Source organism: Macrobrachium rosenbergii, chromosome 13, assembly GCF_040412425.1.
Source record: "Macrobrachium rosenbergii isolate ZJJX-2024 chromosome 13, ASM4041242v1, whole genome shotgun sequence".
Lineage (NCBI taxonomy): Eukaryota > Metazoa > Arthropoda > Malacostraca > Decapoda > Palaemonidae > Macrobrachium > Macrobrachium rosenbergii.
The window spans coordinates 24,369,316-24,394,346 of record NC_089753.1 but is presented as its reverse complement, the minus strand read 5'-3'; the positions used below and the strand labels follow the sequence as shown (position 1 = coordinate 24,394,346).

Below are 25,031 nucleotides of genomic sequence, written 5' to 3'. Positions count from 1 at the left end.
CACACACACACACACATACATATATATACGTATACAATGCAAGCAGAAAGTTCATGCAGGGTAAAAAAAAAAAACGCACAAACTTTTTACTGTCTTAAAGATCCCCTCCCAATGTTTTCAAAGGGAAAAAATTTATTTTTTTTTTACTGCTTGGCACCTTAATTGATGTTTCTCCGAGTCAAAAATGACTAACTGGAGTTTATTACTAATGCTCCAGATTACTGAGGGCTTCAGCCCATGATCTTTTGTTACTGAATCAGACGTGTTTGAGTGTGGATTCTGACCAATCATCATTGCTATTTTTTCGAGTCCCATGGCTCCGGGCAAACAATTGGAAAGCGATACTATTGTCTCTTATCATAACCCTTTACAAAGAGGGCCTAAGATCTGGGCTCATAGCCGAGAAGCTTAAATTAAAGCAAAGAGTAGTTCATAAGTGGTTGGCAAGATATCGTGAAAATGGCGAGTCGAGCATTCCAACACCTCTTCCTAGGTCTGGGCGTCCCAGGAAAATTTCTGAGCGAGTTTCTCGCAAAATAAAACGTGCATTGGAAAAGCAGCCCTTCCTTACAGCTCGCAAAGTGAGGGAAGAGTTTCAGATGAACTTCGGGATGTCTCTGTTAGGTGCAGAAGCGATCATTTGGCAAAGGTTATGAAGTATCGCAGCTTTCGTGCCAAGGTTAAGCCAATACTGAGTGCTTGAAACATGATAGATAGGAAAGCATTTTCACAGAAATACCAGGATTGGGGCTTGGAGAAGTGGTGTAGAGGTTTGTGGAGTGACGAGGCAACATTTACAGTGTCTTGTGGGAATAGGGTGGGGATGGTGAGGAGATGCCTTGTGTCTGACTGAGACCACCGAGAGACAAGCTCTGTTCGATGTTTTGTGACGTAAGCAACGGTAGTCCGAGTGAGTCTCTAGCACTGACTACCTTACCAGACGAAAGACATGTAAACAAAATGTCACTAAAATAGACCATTTGTAGCTTACCAGTCATGTTAAGAAGTGACTACCTTACCAGACGAAAGAAATGTAAACAAAACGTCACTAAAATAGACCATTTGTTGTTTACCAGTCATGGTAATAAGTTAATTTCCTTATTTTTCTCGTCTACACTAATTTGTGTACACAAAATAATACTAAAACACAGGTTATGAGGTTAATATAAAATACTGAACCAAAACAATTTATTTACAGTTACAATAAAATATATAGCAAAGTACCATCTTTATCGTTATATTACAAAAATATTTATTCATAGTGTTAGCGTCAAATTACAAGATGGCAGTGCATTGGTTTACATATATAAAAAAAATAGTTTATTCTAATATATGTGAATGAAATAACTTCATAATCATTTACATTTAGCCATTATGTCGTAGTTAAAGTTTCTAACTTTCCCTTTTTAGTAAAGTTTTGTTGGCAACAATGGAGTTATTTTCTTTTGAGCAATAATTATTCAATAAAGCATTAGTGGATGCCCATATTATTAATTTTGCTATCTTTTCTGTACTATGACCTTCATCGCAAAAATCATTTTGAATAAGGCTTCATCATCAGCAAGAGCATTATATATCACTGTCGATGCCAAATTTCTCTGACTACTTGATTTTTTGAATTTAGGTGTTTGTGTTAATTTATTAATGATGATATAACTATACATTACCATATTTGCTGTAATATCATCTGGGCATAATAACGAACCCCTTCTGATACCAACAAGGCAACTGTGGTTCCGTGATAAATTCTCATTATCTGGACATGTTATCAAATCTTTACAAGTGATGCACTTTTCTTTTTTGAAAACTTTGTAACAACAATAGCCTGCCAAATAAATTATTATAGGAAAAACCTCCTTGCAATTATTAATATCACTTTGTGTTACTTTCAAAGATATATCATATATACAAAACTCCTGTCTATAACTGGTACTCTCAAAACTCCTGTCTATAACTGGTACTCTCTAAATCGTTCCATTTCAAATTATCAAAACTTCTCAGCCTTACATTTTAATTGTGGAAAGATAATTCTTGCTTTAACACAGACATCATCCTAAGCTTCTTTTCACATTCAGACACTTGACGTATGGAAATATTGACTGACCACCTGCAAGTTGACGATATTGACCAAACCTTGCCTCTAGATTATCTGTTTGAAATTTTCCGGTCAACACATAACTCATTTTCAATTCAGATATGCAGTATTCCGTTATTTCTAATATTGCACAAGTTGTATGTTTCAATGCTGTGAATGTTTCCTTTGTTAGCGTTCCACCAAATTCTTTTACGCCACTCCACTTTTGTAGCCATTCGTAGAAATAGTTGAGAAATTGACATTTTATGCCATGATCGTTATTAATTATTGGAGTAGCATGTTTATTATTTAACCTTTGACCTTTATTTGGGGATTTTACATTCATTATTGTCCACCAAATGTAAAAAATTTTGATATTCTGCAACTTCTGAATAAAAAGGCACACAGTGATTTTTTCCAAGAGTTAATAAAGCTTGATTGAGATACTCATTGAATATTTGTAAAACTAAATGAACATTTTGTTTCTAAAAGGTGGAGGGAGATAGCGCTTTTAATGACAGTTTACATGAATGTTTCAAAAGTAAACCATCTTCTATCTCATGAATTTTTTTCAAAGAGCTGAATGGTGCATCAAGAATTTTATTTTCTAAAATATTACTTTCATCAAAGGAGAACCGAGGGAACTCCATTGTTTTATTTACATCTTTCTGACCAAGCCAGTTATTCCTGATACATTTCAACAAGTGTACTGAATCTTACACAGAAAAAAAGGGGCCCTGTTACTCTGAAATTGGTGGGGATACACTATAGACAGTTGTGGAGGCCTGGCAAAATAAGACAGTGTTTTCCAATTGATAGCATTGTTATCTGTTACAATGCAAAACGTGGCGAAACCTATTTTTTCCAAGCCTATAATTACCGTCTTCAGTGTGCAGTGCAGAACATCAGCTTTCATGCATTTGGTGGGAATGATATGTACTACTTTTTTTGAATTTGAACTTTACACTGTTCAACATAAAAATGAAAGCACTTGTTGCAGCTTCACTACTGTCAAAGGCTGAACCGACAATATTTCCCCCTTTGTAGTCAAAATATGGTTTCAAGTGAATTTCATCCACCATCAGTATAACTGTTTTGTCATTGGATGGTAACAATCTACATTTATTCTTGATGGACATCAGAAAATTTGAATCATTTTGTTGTGATGCTGGGATGGACAGTTTGGAAACACACACTGATGGTAGAGCAACCTGGCAATGTTAGGAATTGCTTAACTTTGAGGGGAACGATTATATAACAATGAAGACAATAATACCAGCTCTGATGAATACTCAAATACAAATTTCAGCACAGGCAAGTGTTTGAATGACTGATCATCTAAAATTATTGCCAAAAATGAAATAACTAATTTTTTACCAGTAATACTAATGCAGGTTTTAGAAATACAGTCATACCTCGAAATTACGCGAGGTTAGGTTCCGGAGCCCCTCGTGCAAGGTGAATTTTCGCGTAAGTTTGGCATGGTCTTTAAAAATTCTAATAAATGTTTATTTCCAGAGTTTAAGTACTAAATATGACCCTAATCATGCTCCCAAAGTATTAAGCTAACTTTTAAATGAACTAAAGTTAGTGTAATTTTATTTAAAATTTAGCTTATTACCCTCAAAAAGGAATACAGTAAATGGTTGACATAAAAATTGAGTACTGCACAGTTTCATAATAGCGCATTTACAGTAGGTGCGCACGATATACTAATGTTACCCTAATTCATGGGATGCCGTTTTCTTTGTCACTTACAGTAAAAGCCGTTTTCTTTGCGTCACTAGGCATAACATCACAGTCAACAAAAATACAATTCCATAAAACATCGAAAAAATGTACATAATGTTCGTAGAAGGTAGTACAGTACGGGTAAAATTCAGTCAATTTAAATTTATATACTGTACAGGTAATGACGTACAGAGAAATAATAAGTTGTAAAAGTATGTTTGAGCGCTAACTACGAATGAGAGAAAGAGAGAGAGAGATACTGTAATAAAGTAACTGTACTGCTTTTTGTGTCGTATTTATGCGCAGATATATAAAAGGGATTTTGACAGAGGAAAAATCTATTTCTGAGGAAGGTCCGTGTCACCGGTGAAATTCCATTACAGCACGAATTTCTAGGTATAACAATGCTAGATATACCAGAGAAAAAGAGCTTTCAGGAAAGCTGGGGTTACTACCCCAGTCGATCGTCTTTTAGAAGACGTCGGTATAATGAAGGGTGAGTGAAATACCACTACCACGGAAATATACTCGAAAGATCTCTCCTTATCAAAACCCCATTAAAAGAGCGGTGAGCCGTTACAGCTCCCACACTCAACACCCGCCAGGACGGGCGACACCAGCGCCACCTACTTCATTCCATGCTAGCACTAACCCCAGACTTGGCATGTGCAAGTAGGGGGAGTACTAGACTAGACAGGGAGGGTCACGGGTGACACGGGACCTTCCTCAGAAATAGATTTTTCCTCTGTCAAAATCCCTTTTCTGAGTCCAGCCCCGTGTCAGCCGGTGAAATAGTGATAGAGAATCATGCCAAGACTGCTGCTACTGGAAAAAGGGGGTAATCTGAAGAAAAAGCAAAATTGTAACAAAAATAACTTTAATTAAGCAATCTCTTTCATGAAGCAAGAATACTTAAAAGTAAGGTAACTTAATTCTAAGGCACACCAACGAACTCAGCACTACAAAACAATGGAGGGCCCCGGTATGATGGGGAAAAACCTCAAAACCTTAAAATTACTTAAAAGTAGTGAAACATGAAATGTGCACAGAACAAGCAAAAACAACCTTAAAACTATACATGTAAACTTAAGCTAAACACGTAAGAGACAAGACTAATGAATATAACACACACAAATGTCTGGGGTACGTGGAGCCAAACAAAACTGTCCAGTACCCATAAGTTTAAACAATTATGGCTAGTCAGATTACACTTTTCCATCAGCAGATACAAATATATCAATATGAGGGGCTAGGCAGTGAGGCATAAACAACCAGGAGAATAAGCAGAGAAGCAAATGAGGTAGGCGGGCGGGGGAAAAGGAAAGGATATAATTATTTAAGGTGGGGAGATGACACTTCCCACTGCTATAGTAGAATATTTCAGGGCTTGAGTGATTTTAAATAGTGGCGTTTAAACACTAGAGGTGATTTCCAACCCGTATATTTTGATAACTCTGAAAAGTCCATATTATGAAAGTAATTAATAGAAGTAGCCACTTTAGGAACTGAATCTGGGTTGGCTTGTTTAATGAAATACAGAATTTGTTGCCTTATACCATTAAGAGAAAGAGTACCACCTTTCTCCCTGATAAAAAAGAGGACCCGACTTACTCTGTGGAGTTCTTGGGAGGTAAGATTTAAGTGTATAGACTGGACATAAAGATTGATCTTGAGGAAGGGGCACCACCTCCCAAGGAGACCACCTGTCCTGTGGGTCTTCGTTCTTAGCTAAAAATCTAGGGTCAGGGGAAAGGAGGACTTCTCCAGATGGGAGGAAGTTAACAAAATTATCACCTCTAGTGAGAGCTGACAGCTCTGAGATTCTAGCACCTGAAGCCAAACTAATTAAAAATAAGGTTTTCCTTAACAGATCCTGATAAGAGCAATGGAAGTTATCCAACTCTGATGCTAACTTAAGGACGTCATTGAGAAACCAAGTAACCGAATGTGGACGTGATACTGGTCTCAGACGAGCGCATACTCTGGGGATGGATGAAAAATAGGAATCTGTAAGGTCGATTTTAAAGCCGTAAAGAAATACTTTCTTCAATGCCGACTTGACTGTGGTAATAGTGGCGGGAGCCAGACCTTTCTCAAACAGTGACCTAAAGAAGGAAACTCCTAAATTAGTCGTCATAACTTTGGCTTCAGATGCTTTCAGGAAGGAGGCTAACTTTTTTGACTGCTGAGTCATATTGTCTAATAGTAGAATCTCTTTTATCTGATTCTAAAACAGAGTATTGACAGGGTCAATGTTTGCTCCTTTTGGGCTGCGAACTTTATAAAGTCCATAAAGCTAGGGCATCTTGAATCCTTGAGGAAGCTGACACAGTCTTGGTTTGTACTGTCTGGGTCAGAATGGGCTTGGGAACCAAGACTCCGCAATCCCAGTTCCTGAAGGAGAGGGAACCAACTGCTCTTCGGCCAATAGGGGCTATTAGGGCTGGTTGACCTTTGAATGTCCTGAGTTTGTGTAATACTTTCAGCAGTAAATTTATTGGAGGAACAGATAAATCCTCTCCCAATTGTTCCAATCTACTGTCATTGCGTCTGTGGCTAACGCCTGAGGGTCCAGGTTGGGGCCTACGTAACAGGGAGCTTGAAGTTGCTCTCCGTTGCGAACAGATCCACTTGAGTCCCGGAACCGGCGGCAAATCCATTGAAAGATTCGCATCCAGGGACCACTCCGTCTCCAACGGGGTAGTCCTGGACAGGGAATCCGCCACCACGTTCCGGACTCCTGCTAGGTGGGTGGCTGACAGGTGCCAACCGTGCTTGTTCGCCAGGGAGAAGATAGCTACCATCACTTGGTTTACTCGACCTGATTTGGAGCCGCCCCTGTTGATGCAATGAACTACCACTGCGCTGTCTAACACCAACCTGATATGAATCCGATTGGGAGGGCGGATTTTCTTCAGCGTTAGAAAGACCGCCATGGCTTCCAGGGTGTTTATATGGAACTGCTGAAACATTGTGGACCACGTTCCTTGTACTTTCTGTTTTGGTGAATATCCCCCCCAGCCGCTTAGAGAAGCGTCTGTGTGGATAACTAGTGCCGGAGGGGGAAATTGAAGTGGAACTGTTTTGGACAGGCCCTTGACTGTGGTCCAAGGCCGCAGTCTTGTCTTTAAGATTCGAGGGATAGAGGAGACCTTGTCCCTGAGCTTGGTGTTTGCTCGACTCCGCCACACTCTGTTTATGTCTTTTAATTTGGCTTTCAAGAGCAGGTCTGTCACTGAGGCAAATTGAAGAGACCCGAGGACTCTTTCCTGGGACCGACGGGATGCCGACGGATTTTTGAGAAACCTCTTGGTGAGAGATGCTATCTCTTTCCTCTTGGAAGGAGGGAGAGATAACGTGTGGGAGGACAGATCCCACTGAAGACCCAGCCACTGAAACCGAGACTCCGGAGTCAGGCGGGACTTCTCTCTGTTCAGCTGAAAACCCAATGACTCTAGGAAATTGGTGACTATGGACGTGGCTTTTGACACACCGAACAGTTGGAGCCCAGATTATCCAATCGCCCAGGTACGCGCTGCTAGGGAAATTCCTTGGGACCGGAGCTGCTGTACTACCGTATCCGCCAGCTTGGTGAATATCCTGGGTGCAATGTTCAGACCGAAGGGCATGACCCTGAAGGAGTAGGCTTGATTCCCGAGTCTGAAACCGAGGAACTGAGAGAAGTTCGCGCAACCGGGACGTGATAATAAGCGTCTGAAAGATCGATAGAGGTGGTGACGGCTCCACGCGAAGTAGAGTCCGAACCTGAGCTACCGTAAGCATGCGAAACTTGTCGCATTTTATGTAGAGATTTAGACGCGACAGATCCAGGATCACTCTTTGCTGATCGGAGTCTTTTTGGGGACAGTGAATAGCCTGCCTTGAAACTTTAGGTGCCTTGCTTTCTTTATTGCTCATTTGTTGAGCAATTCTGTTACATAATCCTGTAGGATTGATGTGGGTGGCTGGTAAAATCTGTTTAGAGGGGGAGGATTCTTGATCCAGCTCCACCCCAGTCCCTTGGACACAATGCTGTGTGCCCAAGGGCTGAAGGTCCATTGGTCCCTGAACCAATACAGGCGACCGCCTACCTGCGTTCTCTCAGTGGGAGGGAGCGGGTTTGTTCCCTCTACCACGTCCAGGTCTTCCTCTTGGGTGGTGTTAGGCCTTCCTCTGTGGGGCCTTGCCCCTTCCTCCCTTGCAACCCTATTGAGGCCGTGGAAAAATCCACGGCCTTCATGTGCAGGGTTGTATGCTGGTGAGGATACATAGGAGGGCGCGCTGGTTGGACCAACACGCACTGTTGGGGTTGGGACTTAGAGGTAGATGGCTGGGCCACTGCCGAGACCGGGACGGCTTGAACCACCGCCTGATGGGGCCGCTTATGTCTCCTGAACCTTTGCCTCCTCTCGTCTGGGGCCGGCCGATTCTGGGGTCTTGCGCTTATAAGTGGGAATTCCCCACCGAGCGCGCAGACTCTGATTGGCCCGTGTAGCCTCAGACATGACGGATGTAACCTCTTCTTCAGGGAAGAGGTTAGGTCCCCAGATCGAGCTTTTAATGAGCTTGTTAGGCTCGTGGCGGATTGTAGCGTCAGTAAAAATAAATTTTCTGCACTCCAGTCTAGCCATAATAAACTCATGTAAGGCTAACTGGAAGCTCGCCAGGAAAGACTTAGCTAGGACCTGGAAAAAGGGTTCGTCCGAGCCGGAGACGGCAGTAGCCTCAGTAAGACAGCCGGAGCTCAGGACCGGGCTAACTTAGTCCGGGCCTCAAACTCCGCCTTCAACAAAGATTCCGGCAGCTTAGGAGCTGTTCACTAAACTGCGTGGAAGCGCAAAGAGGGTTCAGCTTGCCTACAGTGAAAGTGGACGGGGCGTCCACCCAGAACTCATTACTTCCTGGGAATACCAGGGAAGTAGGGTCTGTTTCCCTTAATTGAGGAAAGGGATTACCGTCAAAGCATGCTCGGGCCGTAGCCAGAGCAACTTTGTCCATGCAAGGAGTGGGAAGATCTTCTCCCAGGGTGAACACCGTGAAATTGCCCTTGAAAGGGGTCAATTTTGTGTTCACTGCCTTGTACTCCGTCAGAGTGCGCGAGGAGAGCCGACTGAGCCTGGTCCCTAGGGGATGATGACAGTCTCCCTAGGTACCTTGCCTGACTGAATCCAGGCTTCTTCAGTAAGCCTTACGAAGCCAGGATAAGGAGGCAAGAGATCGGGGGGGAAGAACTCCAACTCCTCCAACCGTCTCGTGCCCAGACCGTCTAGGGTAAGTTTGCCATCATGTTGGATGGCCCGGAGTGCGAACCGCCAAGGGTTTCCGACATCAAACGGCGGGAGGTCCGCAGTGTCGGGGATAGAATACTGCGGTTCTGCCTTAGGTTGGCTAGCCAAACCTGCCAGTATATTATCATAGTTGGCAAACTTATCTGAGATCTTCTCAAACCTAGAATCTAGGTCCTCTGTGAACTTTTTGTACAGCTCAGTGGCAAGGGCTTGCATCAAAAGAAGGATGGCAAGGAGGGCTTGGTTTTGCAGCCCTCTTACTCGCGCCTTTGCCGGAGGAACTAGATTTACTCCCGGAGGCTACCGGTCCTGAAACCTTAGCTCGACGGGGAAGGGCGTGCCTTCTTGGAAGTCGAGGACTTGTAGCCCTTCGCCTTCCATGAAGTCTTCAACTTGGGGATAGCAGACGGAGCTCTATCACCCAAAGAGGAAGACTTCACAAAACCTGCAAACGAAGAGACAGATGAAGCAGGGGAGTCAAACAAAGGGGGGCCCGCCCCAATATCCTCACTTACCTCACCACTTACCACCTGGTCCTGCTCCGTATTCATCGGTTCCAAGTCGAGATTTAGGGCGGCAACATCCTCCGAGACCTCGGCGTACATGATGTCCACTTGAGGTGGCTGGGTCGCATCACGGATTTGTTGAATGATAGGGGTGGCAAGTTCTTCTGGCACTGCAGCCGCCACCCGTGCGCCGGGGTAAAGCAAGTCCCTCAACCTGGCGTCGAGGACGTAGGGCTTCCCCGACGGAACATTCCTGCCGAACCCAGCCACCCAGGCCCGGAGGGATTCCAAGGCAGACTTCTTGGAAGCTTTGTCCGCCTGTAAGGAAACCTGCAGTTAGCCAGGAATGAAAAGTCAGACGGAGAATATAAACAACACATCGCATGAGGAGCATGGACCGGAGGAAAGAAGACTTTCACTTACCGACTCATCCTGGATGGTTGAGGGAGAGAGCAAAGCAAACCTCACAGCCATCGGGTGCCAAACAACCAGGTCGTCAAGTCGGACCGCACAACCAGCGTGGTCCGCACACTACGCGTCCATAGGGTTGTTGAAGGGAGGCGGTACACCCGGCTCCTCACAGCGAACAGTCTGTAAAGGTAAAAGTACATGAACCTCACACTCCAAGCAAAATAAAGTCGGCAAGGCCGGGAAACTGAACTACAACCGAATACTCCGGCGAGAAGAACTCCCCACATAAACTGGGCCAATAAGCTTTAAATGCACAGAGTGGAAGGTAAGGATTCAGACCTCGAAGACTCGGGAATGAAGGAACGAGAAACCAGGAACCAACCATAAGGGCTGCCAGAAAAATAACGGCGGAGCCCCGGGTGTGGGACCGATTCACGTATATGGTAAAACAAAATAATCATAACAATAATCAACAATAAAAATAACAAGTGATGGTAATACCGGAGACCGGAGGAGTCCGTTACGCTATGCGTGACATAGAATCATCCCACCATCACCTCCCCACCGAGAAACAAACGGGTAAAGTGTCTATGTTCATAACATAGTGGGCCACACCTTCACCCTAACTTCGAGTCCGATGGGGAGATGAGAGGTATGAGACAGGATTCGAACACGCCGAGCAAACGAACCACCCACCCCACCACAGCGAAGCTGGGGACGGTATGGGAGGGAGCGAATCCCTCTACCAATGGGAGGAGTCCCTGGACTCGGAGAAAACGCCATCTAGCGTCACCCGCACGAGCCGCAAAGCTGAGGGGGGGGGAGGGAGGGGGGTAGTGAAGAGGAGCAGGCTACCCGGAAGGGGACAGGAGACAAGGAGAACATGACACCCGCTCAACTGCATCCTTCCTTCCAAATGAACTTGGAAGGGTAGCCTACTCCAGGGAGCTACACAGCCCAAAGCCCAACTCCTCCTAGGCGTAGCCTAATATAAACCTAACCTAGTATAGGTTAGGAAGGAGAAAAAGGGTGTAAAAGGAGAGGAGGAACCAACAGGGAGAGAAATTTTTGTGCCGAGAGCCAACCAGGATCGAGTAGGGGATAAGTAGGCGACTAGCCTAGAGGAAACACATCCAAGAACTCGATTCCCCAAAATTGGAGGAAGAGGACTAAGGGGCTCACTCTGACCCCGTAAAAACGATCCCGGAGGAAACAGCAACCAAAACTCCCTCAACCTGATCTCCGCACCCAGGGCAAGGGATGGCGCCCACACTACAACCATCATATAAAAACAATCAAAATAAAATTACGTTCACAGGGAGCGTAGCCTACCTCGGGAGGGAGGCCCACTAGAGGTAAACCACACAACCAAAAACAATAAACAAAATAAATTAAAATTACTAAAACTAAAAGAAGAGCACCATCTTCAAGTATAAAATAATAGCCTATGAGACTAAATGAAAAAGAACCCAACCTGGTGGGGGTACTTGGACGGGGCATCACCCTAAGAGAGGCCGACAGGCCAAAAATGCAAAACAAAACTAAAAATGGAGGGCGAGCCACATGACGGAACCACCAGGAAGGAATTCAAGGGCTAAAATCTATATATATAGCGACGAGGAGACAACTCAACCGAAAAAGAACAGAAGGAGTCGCCTCATGGTCGACATGGCTGACCGGGACGCCGTGGCGTCATAAGAAGATCTCCATATTTATGAAAATACGGAGACCCAAACAGCCAAAAACAGATCAAAACCCCACAAGAAGATGGTACTTAACTTAGAGATGGAAAAGGTGCTCGATGCCATTGTAGGTGATGAAAAAACAATCCAAAAGGGGACGAGCACACAAAAGAAGCGAACGTATCACGTGCTAGAAAATGGAATGAAGTAGGTGGCGCTGGTGTCGCCGTCCTGGCGGGTGTTGAGTGTAGGAGCTGTAACGGCTCACCGCTCTTTTACGGGGTTTTGATAAGGAGAGATCTTTCGAGTATATTTCCGTGGTAGTGGTATTTCAGTCACCTTCATTATACCGACGTCTTCTAAAAGACGATCGACTGGGGGTAGTAACCCCAGCTTTCCTGAAAGCTCTTTTTCTCTGGTATATCTAGCATTGTTATACCTAGAAATTCGTGCTGTAATGGAATTTCACCGGCTGACACGGACTGGACCCAGAAATCAAATTTTTCATTCTGATTTTACACCTAAAAACACGAAAACTTAAAAATTAAACACACTTTCCACAAGGGTATCATCTTTGAAAAATGCAGTAGCTAAGGGTATCACATCTTGTAAAAGTACACCAACTAAACGTGCTGTAATTACTTGCACATACAGATTGCACCAGCATTTTTCATACAAATTTTACACATAAAAGCATGAAATGCATTTTTCATACAGATTTTACACATAAAAGAACGAAATGCATTTTTCATACAGATTTTACACATAAAAGCATGAAAACTTGTAAATTACTTCAAAAATTAAACACCCACTTCTGCAGGGTTTCTCAAGAATTTTGTGTGTCTGTGAAAAAATCGCGTATGCCCATTAGTTAGGTTCCAGTGAAAAGTTCGTGTGTGTGTGTGAATTCGCGCAACTCGAATCGTGCAAGATCGAAGTATTACTGTACATTCAGCAATGTCGGCTCTGCAAGTTTTCCAATACCTGCTCAATGATATTTTTATCATGAGCCTCTGTAGGAATGTTGAAATCTCCTAAGCGACATACTTCGTCATGAACAAATGCATGTACTCCCCAGTTAGGCTTAATCATTAATGACACTATTATTCTAGGACAAGGGGATTGTACAACATGAAAATTAAGAGATATTCGTCTTGTACTAGTGTCCAGTATTGTCTGTCAAGAAACTGAAGCTTATCTTGCGCTTCTCTATATGAAATGCCTTCTTCTGAGCTTGCTACTAATGCAGCCTGCATTGCTGACTCTTCTCTCCGGCCTTTCTTCAAATCAGGTGGCTCTCTTTGATATGATGAAGTAGATAAGTGCGAAGGACAATTAGGAAACTGGGATGGAATGGCCCCTTCATGAAGCTGCAGTACTGTCAGCTTTGCCTGAAGAGTCGTCCCCGTTTTTTCATCACAATACGAAGTTTTCCACCTAATGTCCTCGGGTACAAAATGCAGACAGCAAACCTGATAGAAGATTTGCAAAATTTCAAGCAGTGCCCAGTGGCAAGTGTCATAATAACAATTATATTCATACAGTGGTTATAGTAATGAAAATTAAAGGATCATATTATAATGAAGTTCTCAACATCGAAATCCAGTGAACTTCCCCATATATATATATATATATATATATATATATATATATATATATATATATATATATATATATATATATATATATATATATATATATATATATATATATATATATATATATATATATATATATATATATATATATATATATATATATATATATATATATATATATATATATATATATATATATATATATATATATATATATATATATATACACATACACTGTATAGTCTTTTCTCTTTTCAAGCTGACCACCACCTATAGTGGATTAGGAAAATTAGCTTCCAGCTCAGGATTGGTTACTATTTCTTGCACAGCACTTATTCAGATATATAAGATGGATAACTCTTTCCAACACACCAGCTCTTCTATCAGTACAGTAGTTCATAAGACCTTCACTCTGATCAAGAGAGCTCTACTCACTCATTCCTCACAAGGGGTAGAATTTCTCACGACATTCCTGTGGAGAAAAGTCCTTGTTAGAAATGTTGGTTGGTGGACTGTTAACATGAGGACTACAATGAAAGTAAAAAATAATTTTACCAGGCAAAACCAAAAAAGATTTTAGTTTCATAAATACTAGCCATCTTTTAACACAACACAACAACCAGGAATGTTTAGAAGAAGCTTTTTCCACTTTTTATGAAAAGCTCTTAGTTTGCTTGGCTAAAGAGGTGTTTCTCTGGCTACACTAGCCCACCATCCTCATTCAGTGTAAAAGTCAGCAAACTTTAACCTTAGATAAGATTCATCCTAAATAATGAAAATTTTGTTGAAATTAATTATTTGGGTACTCTCATACTGTTAAGTTGCGACCTGCCTAGCCATCCCACAGCTTAGTGGGTCGACGAGAACTAAAATATGTGAAAGACACCCGGTGGGGAACGAGTGAACTATGCAGTCATCTGGGTCAGCCAGGCAATCTTTTTGTTTTAATGCTGACTGCATATGCTGGTGCAAAGATAATGCTGTCTGTAACAGCTGGAAGGTATCAAAATGATAAATTTTCTTGTGAAAAAATGATTTGGGATTGACAGGCAGAACTGGAGTATGCCAAACTTTCTGTTTTGTGAATGGGTATTATAATTAGAAAAATTGCTCAGATTGCATGTGTCGTACCTTTCTCGTAGCACCTGAGAATTTTAAATGTTCCCACATCTGATTCCAGAGTTTACCTTTTCCCCTGAAAAAAGTTAGGTAATTTATGTGTATGCACATAAACTTTTGCCTATTTCCCTGTATTTGGAAGTTGATTTCTTTCCTTTTTTTGTTTTTCAAAAGATGCTGGGGACTTTGAGCTTGAGCCAGACCATGATGAGCAATATGAAGAGGAGGAGGAAGATCCTGACGCACCAGATCCTGATTCAGCGCGTGAGAATGAACCTTCACTGGAGCTAGAGCCTGGACGTGAGTTTGAGCGCGAGGCAGAACATGACGAGCCAGCTTTGGAGTTGGAACCATAGGGTGACCTTGATGAATTTTTGGAAATGACAATACAGTATAGACAGTCCTTACCCCCCCATACTGCGTGCCGATATGGGTGACAGACATGCTTGTGTACTACGAATTCACAAACTTACGGGGAGAATTATTATGGGTGGCACCCCTCCCTGGCCGTTAATTTTGGTACCCTTATGGCTAAATTAGAGACCAAATAATAGAAAATAGGGAAAACAACAAGAGTATGGCTTCTGCCTTAGATTTAGTTGATCCAGAGACACAGAAAAGTCAAAAGCATAGGCTCTGAGGCTAGAAGAAAAGCTACTGTGTTATTTCTGCTGCACCCCGTCCCACACCGTTCACCACTTTAGTCCACTTACTTCATTTATAAAATGATCAAATTAAAACCATGAATACACTAAACATATACTTATATGAAAGCACTGTAAAGCTCAAAAGAACTGTAATTGCCATATATACTCGTGTATCATGTAACCCTTCAATTTGTCTCCAAAAATGGTATCATCACATGTCTAGTGTATCATGTGAGTTGCATTTTCATAAGATTATGCTAGACTTTTCTTAGTATGTGCATTATGCTTAGCGTGTGAGTTTCATTTTCAGTACATTATGCTAGGCTAGGCTTACTATGCCAGTCTCACTTTCGGTAGATTCCACTAATAATGTATGTTACATTCAGGATACCTTTTTGTTTATTAGTAGGCCTAGAAGGAAATTGTATAATAGGCCTAAAAGCAAACTCAGTATGCTAAATGCAAATCGTCACACGTTTACCCAGGCTTACCAAACTTATGACTCATCAAACAATTCACTTGTGTTTCTTATTTATAACAACCACTTACTATTTCATGCAGATTACTTGCATAAATAATAGCAAGTTCTGACAAACAGCTGTATCAAGAAACAGTTCTTTACCATTGCTAGTTACTGTAACCATTGCTCACTTATTGCGAGTTGCGTTACATTTGTTGACTTGTTAAAGCTTGCACATTATAAATTGGGAGTTTCTTAGTAAAAATAAAATAAATTCTTATTCATCCTTAAAGCAATCAAAAAGAAGGCCTTAAAGTATGCCTCAGAGTTAAATTTTGGAGTAGGTGGAAGCAACGTTGGAAACTGGCGAAGTCGACTGTTACTTCATTTAAAAATGACAGGATTTTAAAGAAAGATTATTTTATTGATTTAAAAAAATATATTTATCTTAGGCTTGTGTTTCGTATAGCAACAAATAGCAGCAAAGGTGTCAGTAATACTCAACTATCAGTAAAACTCCATCCGCTAATAACTTCTTGAATATAAACATCACCCAAATGGGAATGGCACTTAATTACAGTTTTTGTATTTTATAACACAATGGAGAAGATCTCAAGTGCAGTAATCCCTTAATTATCCAGAAAAACCACTTTCCAATGATTGGCAACTCTGTGCAGTCTAGGAGATGTTGGTACCATTACTTATAATCAGACTGAGAAGCATTTTGGTGGTGTAGGAGGCTAGGAAAAGTTTCCAAGGTTAAGTGTGGGGGCATTTGTAAGCCTGGGTACCCTGGGAGGGGCGTGGCAGGGTAAGGCTGTTTAGGAGAAGACTCGTCCAGGGAAAATGTTGTTTTGGAAGGTGGTTTGCTGGGGAAGGAGTTTCCCTGGCTGGGAGGGGGATGGGAATGCAGTGTGGTGGGATGGAGAGGGGTAGGAAGGTGTTTGGCTTCGTTAAAGTTTTTTGTATGATTTTCCCACATTTTCTTAAAGGATATTATAGTACTGTACTGTAATTTGTCATGAAATAATCAAGCACAACACGAAAAGAGAGAGACCAACTCATACCGCATATGTTAAAGCCTGTAACACATGCACACACACACACTTTCCTCCTTTTATATATTTTATTTAATACTATTCTGATTTTTATTGTGACTTCTTTTTTATTTTTATTTGTTTCTTTTTTATTTTTATTTGTTTTATCATCATTTTCACTGCATGGAAGATAAAAAATCTCTTAATGAGATAAGAGAGAATTTTTATGCATAAGTAACATGTATCTTTTTTTTTGTGTATTATAATTGATTTACTAATTTTCAGATATTAATATTAATGCAGAAACAGCTAACTGTCAATCAAATGTTAAAGAAAAATCCCGTAATATTGATGTGTCATCGTAATTTGTACTGTATAAAAAAAACGACATTCACCTCTCTCTCTCTCTCTCTCTCTCTCTCTCCCTGTCTCTGCCCATGACGACACGCTATTGTTTGAAGGAGTTGGAAGTAGCCAATCACAAAGCTTGTAGCTTGATGCTTTGTTATGTACTGTCACTAGTAGATAACAAGTCTCTCTCTCTCTCTCTCTCTCTCTCTCTCTCTCTCTCTCTCTCTCTCTCTCTCTCTCTCTCTCTCTCTCTCTCTCTCTCTCTGAGACGAGAGAGAATTTTTATGCATATGTAACATGTATGTTTCTTTGTTTTGTATAATAATAAATGATATAGTAATATTCAGATATTAAAATGTAAACTGCAAAATATCAGTTCATTAAGGAAATATAACAAGTGAGATTTTAGCTCCATAATTGTTTTCCCTGATCTTCCTCTGTCTCCGACTTAGGGAGAGGGATGAAGGTGTAACTGTCAATTATCTTGACATATGTGGGCAAAGAGTCTCTCTCTCTCATATATATATATATATATATATATATATATATATATATATATATATATATATATATATATATATATATATACACACACACACACACACACACACACACACACACAGTCATACTCCGAACTTACGCGAGGTTAGGTTCCAGAACCCCTCTCACAGGGTGAATTTTTGCCTAAGTTTGGCATGGTCTCCAAAAATGCTAATAAATGCTTATTTCTAAAGTTTAAACACTAAATATGACCCTAATCATGCTTCCAAATTATTAAGTTAACTTGTAAATGAAATTAAAGTTACTGTAATTTCATTTAAAAGTTACCTTAATACCTTACCCTTAAAAAAGAGAAATAAATGGTTGACATAAAAATTGAGAGTTGGAAGAGAATCTCTCTCTCTCTCTCTCTCTCTCTCTCTCTCTCTCTCTCTCTCTCTCTCTCTCTCTCTCTCTCTCTCTCTCTCTCTCTCTCTCTCTCTCTCTCTCTCTCTTGTATGCCAAAGGATACTTGTAGAATGTAAGAGATGGATTGATAGATAGAAAGGGAGCTACTGCCTGGAAGGGTTAGAAGTAACAAATCACACAGCAGGGTGCCAATTTTCCTCAGTGCTGATTCACTTGAAATGGGCAGTTACTTATAAACATTTCTAGAGGGAGGTTCCAATATATCGCTGATTTCGGGTATTTGCGGCTAGTTGTGGTCCCTAACCCCTGCGAATACAGGGGGCCGACTGTACATATACTGTATTGTTTTAATGATGTGCTACATGATTTATCAGAAAGGGTAGCGGAAGAATGACTGGCAGGTATGCCTTGTTAGTGGGAAATCACATATGGAATTTGTGTTTCTGTTTATTCAGTAATACAGTATGTATCCTATACAGTCCTCTAGTTATCTTTAGGTTTAGAGTAAAATATAAGTGTAAAAATGTAATTGAAAGGAAAGGACTTTGTGGGAGGTGGATATCATGGCGTAATTGTTTAGCCAGCAGAATTCATGAAACGAGCATTTTTGTTTCATTTCAATTATAATAAATGGGAACAAAGCAGTAAAGAAAAAAAATTACAAATCTCATTGCCAAGGGAGGCTGCTTTCATCCACTCTATGCTTTCAGTTTGATCGTAATGCTACTACAGTACAATACAGTAATTAGTTTTTTGTTCTGAGGAAATATATTTCTTAGATTGCTTAGCAGCCTCACCCTCAAAACCACATTCATTGATTGCTTACCAAATATGTTGCGTAAGTTAAAAGTTGAAGATGTTTGATAGCTCAACTAGAAAGACCAAAGGGGGATTTGCAGCAAGGGCACATTATAAGTAAACCTTATGAAGTTGTGGTTATTTATACACAGTTTTTTGTATGAGTTAGAGCTCTCTCTCTCTCTCTCTCTCTCTCTCTCTCTCTCTCTCTCTCTCTCTCTCTCTCTCTCTCTCTCTCTCTCTCTCTCTCTCTCTCTGTTCATCTATACTTTGTTTGCAATATCCTCCAGACTGCACTTGACATGAATTTTGTATCAGTGTCCAAGTGTTGATACTTGTTTTATTTCCTTCTCATCTTCATTTTCCATTTTTTTCAGAGGTTAAGGAAGAACTTGGAAATGAGTATGATAGTTTCATGTATAGTGAGGAAATTGATATAAAGGAAGAATTAATTGAACCAAAGCAGGAGCCATCTCATACAGAAGATATACAAGGAGAAAAGAGAAGAGCTCATTCTCGGTCATGTTCTCCAGATTCAAAGAAGCAAAGACCAGAAGTTGAAGAAGTTAGAGTGGAAGATGAACCTGAATATGATAAATCAGCAGTATTATTGGATTGGTGTAAGTACAGTAGCTATTATCATTGTGTTTAACCTCTCCCTCCTTTTCTTTCACAAACTTATTGTGTAAACATAGTACTGTTTGTGTTTCTTGTGATTAACTGTAACATGGTTGTTGCACCTTTGGATGTTTTTGTATCTCAATCTTTGGTTGTGGGTGGGTGTGTAATTCAGTATATGTAACAGTTTCTTTTGCAATTTAGGATAGTTTTAGCACAGGGTTCTTCAAACTATGGCCTGGGGGCCACATCTGGCCCACCACATGTTTTCATCTGGCCTGCAGCTAATATTAAGCTCAAGTGTGAAGGCAGTCAGTTGTCTCCCATACCCCTGCAAATTGTGGCCAAATGAGAAAAAGGTGGCCAAAAACGAAAAAAATAAATTTTTCGTGTTGATGGTTGTTCCAGCTCATAATGCTAGTTTAGAGGTCTTAAAAGCTCTTGTAGTAGACAAATGTATGTTTGACAAATGCCAAAACTTACACTTGTAAAAAATTCATAATTTTTCTGCATTTCAACATATTTCATATAAGACTTTGATCTTGTAGGAAACAATTAATACTCGGCACAGCGGCACACTTCAACATCTCATGTTAACAGCTCAATTGCTTTAGTGGGCGATTGACAACTCATTGGACGTAATGGCCTGGTACATTCCAGGCAAGAGGAATGTAGTGGCCAACAAGCTAAGTCGTTGGGGTCAGGTCCTAGGGAGAGAGTGGTCTCTGCATCAGGAGATAGTGGACAGACTTTTTCATCTGTGGGGAGACCAATGATAGACCTCTTCGCAACAAGGCTCAAAAGGAAGCTAGAGGTCTGTTGTTCAGTAGTTCCAGATTTCTTTGCCCTGGTAGTGGACACCCTTCAACATCCCTGGGGCAGTCTGGAGGTCTATGCATTCCCCCCTTTTGCCTGATCCGTCATGTCCTGAACAGAGTGATGATTTCTCAGAATCTCAGGATGACCTTAGCAGCTCTGTTCTGGCCTCAAGCAGAATGGTGCTTGAATCTGCTATCTCTGCTTTCGGTGGTTCTGAGAGAAATCCTCTCATGGCGCAGCCTCCTCTGTCAACCTCATGTAGAGATATATCTCTTCATGGCTGGAGACTATCCAGTATCTCTTGCGAGTGAAAGGCTTTTCTCGCTGAGCAGTGACTGAGATGCCTGGCTACCTCAGAAGATCTTCCTCAGCCATGTACCGGGGAAATGGGACGATTATTGTGATTGGTGTCGTCGATGGGGTTTTCTCTCCACTCGGTACATCTATTCAACAGATAGCCGATTTTCTGATCTTCCTCCAAACAGAAAAACACCTTTCTGTTTCTGCCATTAAGGGCTACAGGGCTGCCTTGGTTTTAATTCTACATCTGAAGGACATGAACCTGACTTCCTCTTGGGAAAACTCTGTGTTGCTCAAAAGTTTTGAACAGTCTTGTTTTCCTAGAGAACTTAAACCACCTACCTGGGATCTGACTCTGGTGCTAAGTAGTCTCACTCAAGCCCCATACGAACCATTGCGACGGTCATCGGACAGAAACTCGTCCCTCAAGATGATTTTTCTTCTAGCCTTGGCTTCGTCAAAGAGAGTGGGCAGACTCCATGGTCTGGCTTTTGATGTTAAGCATACCAGGGGTTGGGGGTTGGTAGCCTTTGAATTAGTGGTGGGCAGAAATCGACTCCGGAATCGATCTTGGCGAGTCTAGCTTAGCGATCCCAGAGTCGGCTCCCATCCACGGAAAATCGACTCCGCCCTGCTCCCTATTCGCCAGCTGTTCAGCGCACGTGATCAAGTATTCAATCATGACTCATTCAAGATCACCAACCTTGGGTCAGCTTACTGACCGCACATCGCTCAGGGGTCAGAGAATCGAATCGGAATCACTTCAGTCAATGACATTCACCCATTCAGTGTGTATTATAGGAAGATCTCGTCGTCGGTGCTGGAAAATTGGAAATTTGAATCGCCTGAATCGCCTCATTCTAATGTAAGTGTAAAGTTCAGTGTATTGTATATACTAAAGCATTTCTAATGTTGCACGTTTTTTCTATAGTAAGTTTCTTTTTCGTTTATTTTATAATCTTAGGGTTATGTTATTTGTACTTGATATTGTAGATTTTCTTGTTACAATATTTTTTCTGTGTAGGCCATGTACTTGCAAGAACAAAAGAGATTAATGTTTGTATATTTTGTATTATATGTCTTTGTGGACAAATTTGTACTAATATTTCAATACTTTAGTTAATAATATAACTAACGAGATCAGTGTTATCACGCCACTAAAATCGTTTTCTTCTATATTAGAGCCAGATGTGATTTTCGCCTACGCACCAAATATGATATTTAATAGGATAAATGAAAATTAAGGGTTACATTTTAGTTTCAGTTCATACAAAAAAAGACATATTCCTAATTTTAGGAAGAGGCAAATGAACTCGGTTAAAGAAAATATGTATGGAATTTATAATTTAATTCATTTATAGTGAATGCAGATAAATGGTAAATTTATCATTATAATACTGATTCAAGACTAAGAATTTATCACAAAACTTTGTTCACTTAAAGACGATAACTCAGATTTCACAAGAAAAATTATAAACATATATATATAAATGTGCAAAATTTATTATTGTTTTTTGTAAATTCCATGCATGTAGTAATAGTGTTGTCTATTCGGTGACCGGTAAAAAGGTCACAGGAAATAATGTCACAATTTCGGGTAGGAAAAAGAATTCACAGGAATAAATGTCACAATTTCGATTATATAGGAAAAAAATTTCCCAATTTCGGCTATGAAAAAAGTCAGAGGAGGCTATAATTATAGTATTGTAGAAGCTTTCCATTTCAGATACTACTTAAATCTCCATCCTATCACCCCTTCCCCGGTCCCCATCTCTCTCTCTCTAAATCTTACAACTTTTTTATCTTAACGTAACTCCATCTTAACTATTTGGTCAGTACTTGTCGATGCACATTTGTCATTATTACATATTTATATTCTTAGAAATATTTAATTAATGCCGTCGAAATAGGGGATCTATTTCTTGTAAGTCGGTGGAAAATTCACTTTACACTTCAGTCAGGACAAAACTTTGTTGCCATATCGTATTCAACCAATATTCAGTCATTGTTCCCAATTTATTATTTTGTTAGAGAGAGAAAGAGATCATTCCGCATACATATGTTTATTTTTTCACTTGTCAAATTTACTCAGTTATGGTTTGTTCATTTCATATTTCCTTGCTTACCAATCTATTTTATACCTACGACATTAAAGAAAAAAATTCTAGATATTTGAAGAGAGTTTAGAGAGGAGAAAGAAATGCCTCCGGGGACATATGCCGTGAATGACCACCGAAACTGTCCCCTGGAGACTAGAGAGAGAGAGAGAATTTAAGCGGCTTATCCATGCATTTAAAAGCACGTGGAGCTGTTTGAAATGTTGCCACCAGCACTAAAATGAGATGCTATGTTGATAGAATATCTGACTCCATTTCTTGTTATTGCATAAAAACATTATCAATCGTGAACCTATGTAATTGATTTAGAATTTCGAGTACCAGAAAAGATGATATCTGATATCTGTAATAATGGAAATGGTTTTCTCTCTTGTTGTTATAAATTTGGCAGATTTGTGTAGATTAACCTCCAGAGAATTCTGGTCATTTTGAAATTCTATAGTCATGTCACACCCTTAAGACTCTACGCGACTGATTTATTTATATGCTTGAGATTTGCCTTCGAAATTTGTTGTATTACCTGTGCTATACATTTTTAAAACATTTAGAACACACACGAGCAGTGTGTGTGTGTGTGTGTGTGAGAGAGAGAGAGAAGTTGTAAGATTTAGAAGAGAGAGCGAGAGCAGGGCTGAATAGGAAGGAGATTAAAGTAGGTACATGGAAATAAAAAAGCCATTATATTATAGTTATGGTCTCAGGGTTTGTCTCAAATACATTCAAAGGTCTGTCACACTAGAGTCAATTGTTGTTGTTGTTGTAAAATTGGCAAATGGCAACAGGGCAGATCTTTCAACGCCAAGCCAGAGAGTCTTCGTCGAGATGGGTCGAGTATAAGTGAAAATACTCAACTTTTTTTTTTTCTCAGATTTCGCCTTTGAAATTGAAATGATGCAGCCAGCCGCAAAACGTGCAAGGAAGAGTCCTGTGTGGGACTTCATGGAACAGGATTCTCCCACCACCATCAAGTGCTTGATATGCAAGCAAACGTTAGCATACAATAAGACTACAAGTTCCATGATGAAACACATTCAATCAAAACACCCTTTGCAATATGCAGAGCAGAAGGAAAATAATGTTCCCGCTTCAGTTGCAACATTGCCTCAGCCACAAGCCACCTTTGCCCAGCAAACACTGCCAGATGTGTTTGCTAAAAAAGAGGGCTATAAGGAAGGAGGTTTAAAAAAGCAGCAACTCGATAAACTGCTAATCAAAATGATTGCAACTGACTTGCAGCCAATATCAATAGTTGAGGACAAAGGCTTCAAAAATTTTGTTCATGGCCTAGATCCTCGGTATGTTATGCCTAGCCGAAGGGATCTGACAAGAAAATATTTGCCTGCTTTGTATGAAGAAGCGGTAAAACAAGTTCAGGGCGATCTAAGAGATACGCCACATGTATCTCTAACAACGGATCTATGGACTTCAAGGCAGACTAGGGGCTTCATCACCGTGACGGCTCATTATATTACCTCGGAATGGAGGTTAAAATCATCGGTGTTAGAAACTGCTCGTTTAAAAGTCGACCACACTGCAGAAAATATTGCGGATGAGCTAAGACGCATTTGTACTCAATGGGAAATAATGGATAAAGTGTGCTGCATTATTACCGATAATGCTGCAAATATTGTGGCTGCAGTGACTAAACACCTGCAAGTAAAACAACAGCCATGCTTTGCACATACGTTGAATCTCGTTGTGCAGGATTCCATAAAAAACAGTAATGAGATAAGGGTGTCTCAAGAAAAAATTAAACGTATAGTGTCTTTCTTTCACCACAGTGTCAAAGCAACAGACAAACTTAGTGAAATCCAGACTCAGAATGGGGTAGAAAGAAAAAAGCTGATGATGGATGTGGACACCCAGTGGAACTCTACGTTTTATATGATGGAGAGATTTCTCGAGCAGCATGAAGCCATCACCACCACTTTGTGCTTATTGGGGAAAAAGTAGCATGTGCCTTAGTAGTGAGGAATTGGATATAGTAAAAGTGCAGTGTTGCTACTGGGACCATTCGAAGAGGCAACAAGAGAAATGTCAACAGAAAAAATGACATCATTATCAAAAGTTATACCAATTGCTAGGGCACTTCAGCAGTGCATAAACTCAAATGCTGACACAAGAACAGGTTTTGGCACTGAACTGCAAAAACAGATGCAAAAAGATTTGCAACAGTTGAAAAGGTATTCCAGCTGGGAGCGGCAACGTTGCTAGACGATGCGTTTTAAGAAGGTGCCTTTTTGTCGACATGGGAAATGTAAAAGTGATAGAGGACAGAATAATAAATCTGATTCGAAGTGAGTACTCTCAAGAAGAGAAAGAGTCTGTGCCACGTGTATCCCAGTTGTCAGAGACAGAGAGCCACATAAATGACGTTCAGGCTAAACGGGGATCACTTTGGCAATGTTTTGATGCCAAAGTTGAAACAACCATGAAGACGCAACGCCTTACTAGTATAGGACCTCACATTGAACTGAGGAGGTACCTTGAGGAGCCAGTAATTTCCCGGGATGAGGACCCATTGCAATGGTGGAAAATGCATAGTGTACTTTTTCCAAAGCTAAAT

The 25,031-nt window shown here is 40.7% G+C and overlaps 2 protein-coding genes across 10 annotated transcripts in view; both read left to right on the top strand.

Annotated features, from left to right (window-relative positions):
- The window catches only part of LOC136845039 (heterogeneous nuclear ribonucleoprotein U-like), a 68,068-nt gene that overhangs the window by 12,748 nt on the left and 30,289 nt on the right, over positions 1-25,031 (top strand). For 7 of the 9 annotated variants that reach the window (XM_067114751.1, XM_067114753.1, XM_067114752.1 and 4 more), the window contains exons 5-6: positions 14,584-14,709; positions 18,989-19,231. In XM_067114751.1, the coding sequence (XP_066970852.1) occupies positions 14,584-14,709; positions 18,989-19,231 (369 nt within the window). Of the gene's footprint in view, positions 1-14,583; positions 14,767-18,988; positions 19,232-25,031 lie in introns of those variants that run through there. The other 2 variants (XM_067114758.1, XM_067114759.1) reach the window with 2 other exon arrangements.
- Positions 21,094-24,679, top strand: LOC136844562 (zinc finger BED domain-containing protein 4-like). Its single transcript, XM_067113837.1, is given in 2 exon segments — positions 21,094-21,213; positions 23,334-24,679. A coding segment is annotated over 1 exon segment (1,326 nt). The 5' UTR covers positions 21,094-21,213; positions 23,334-23,353.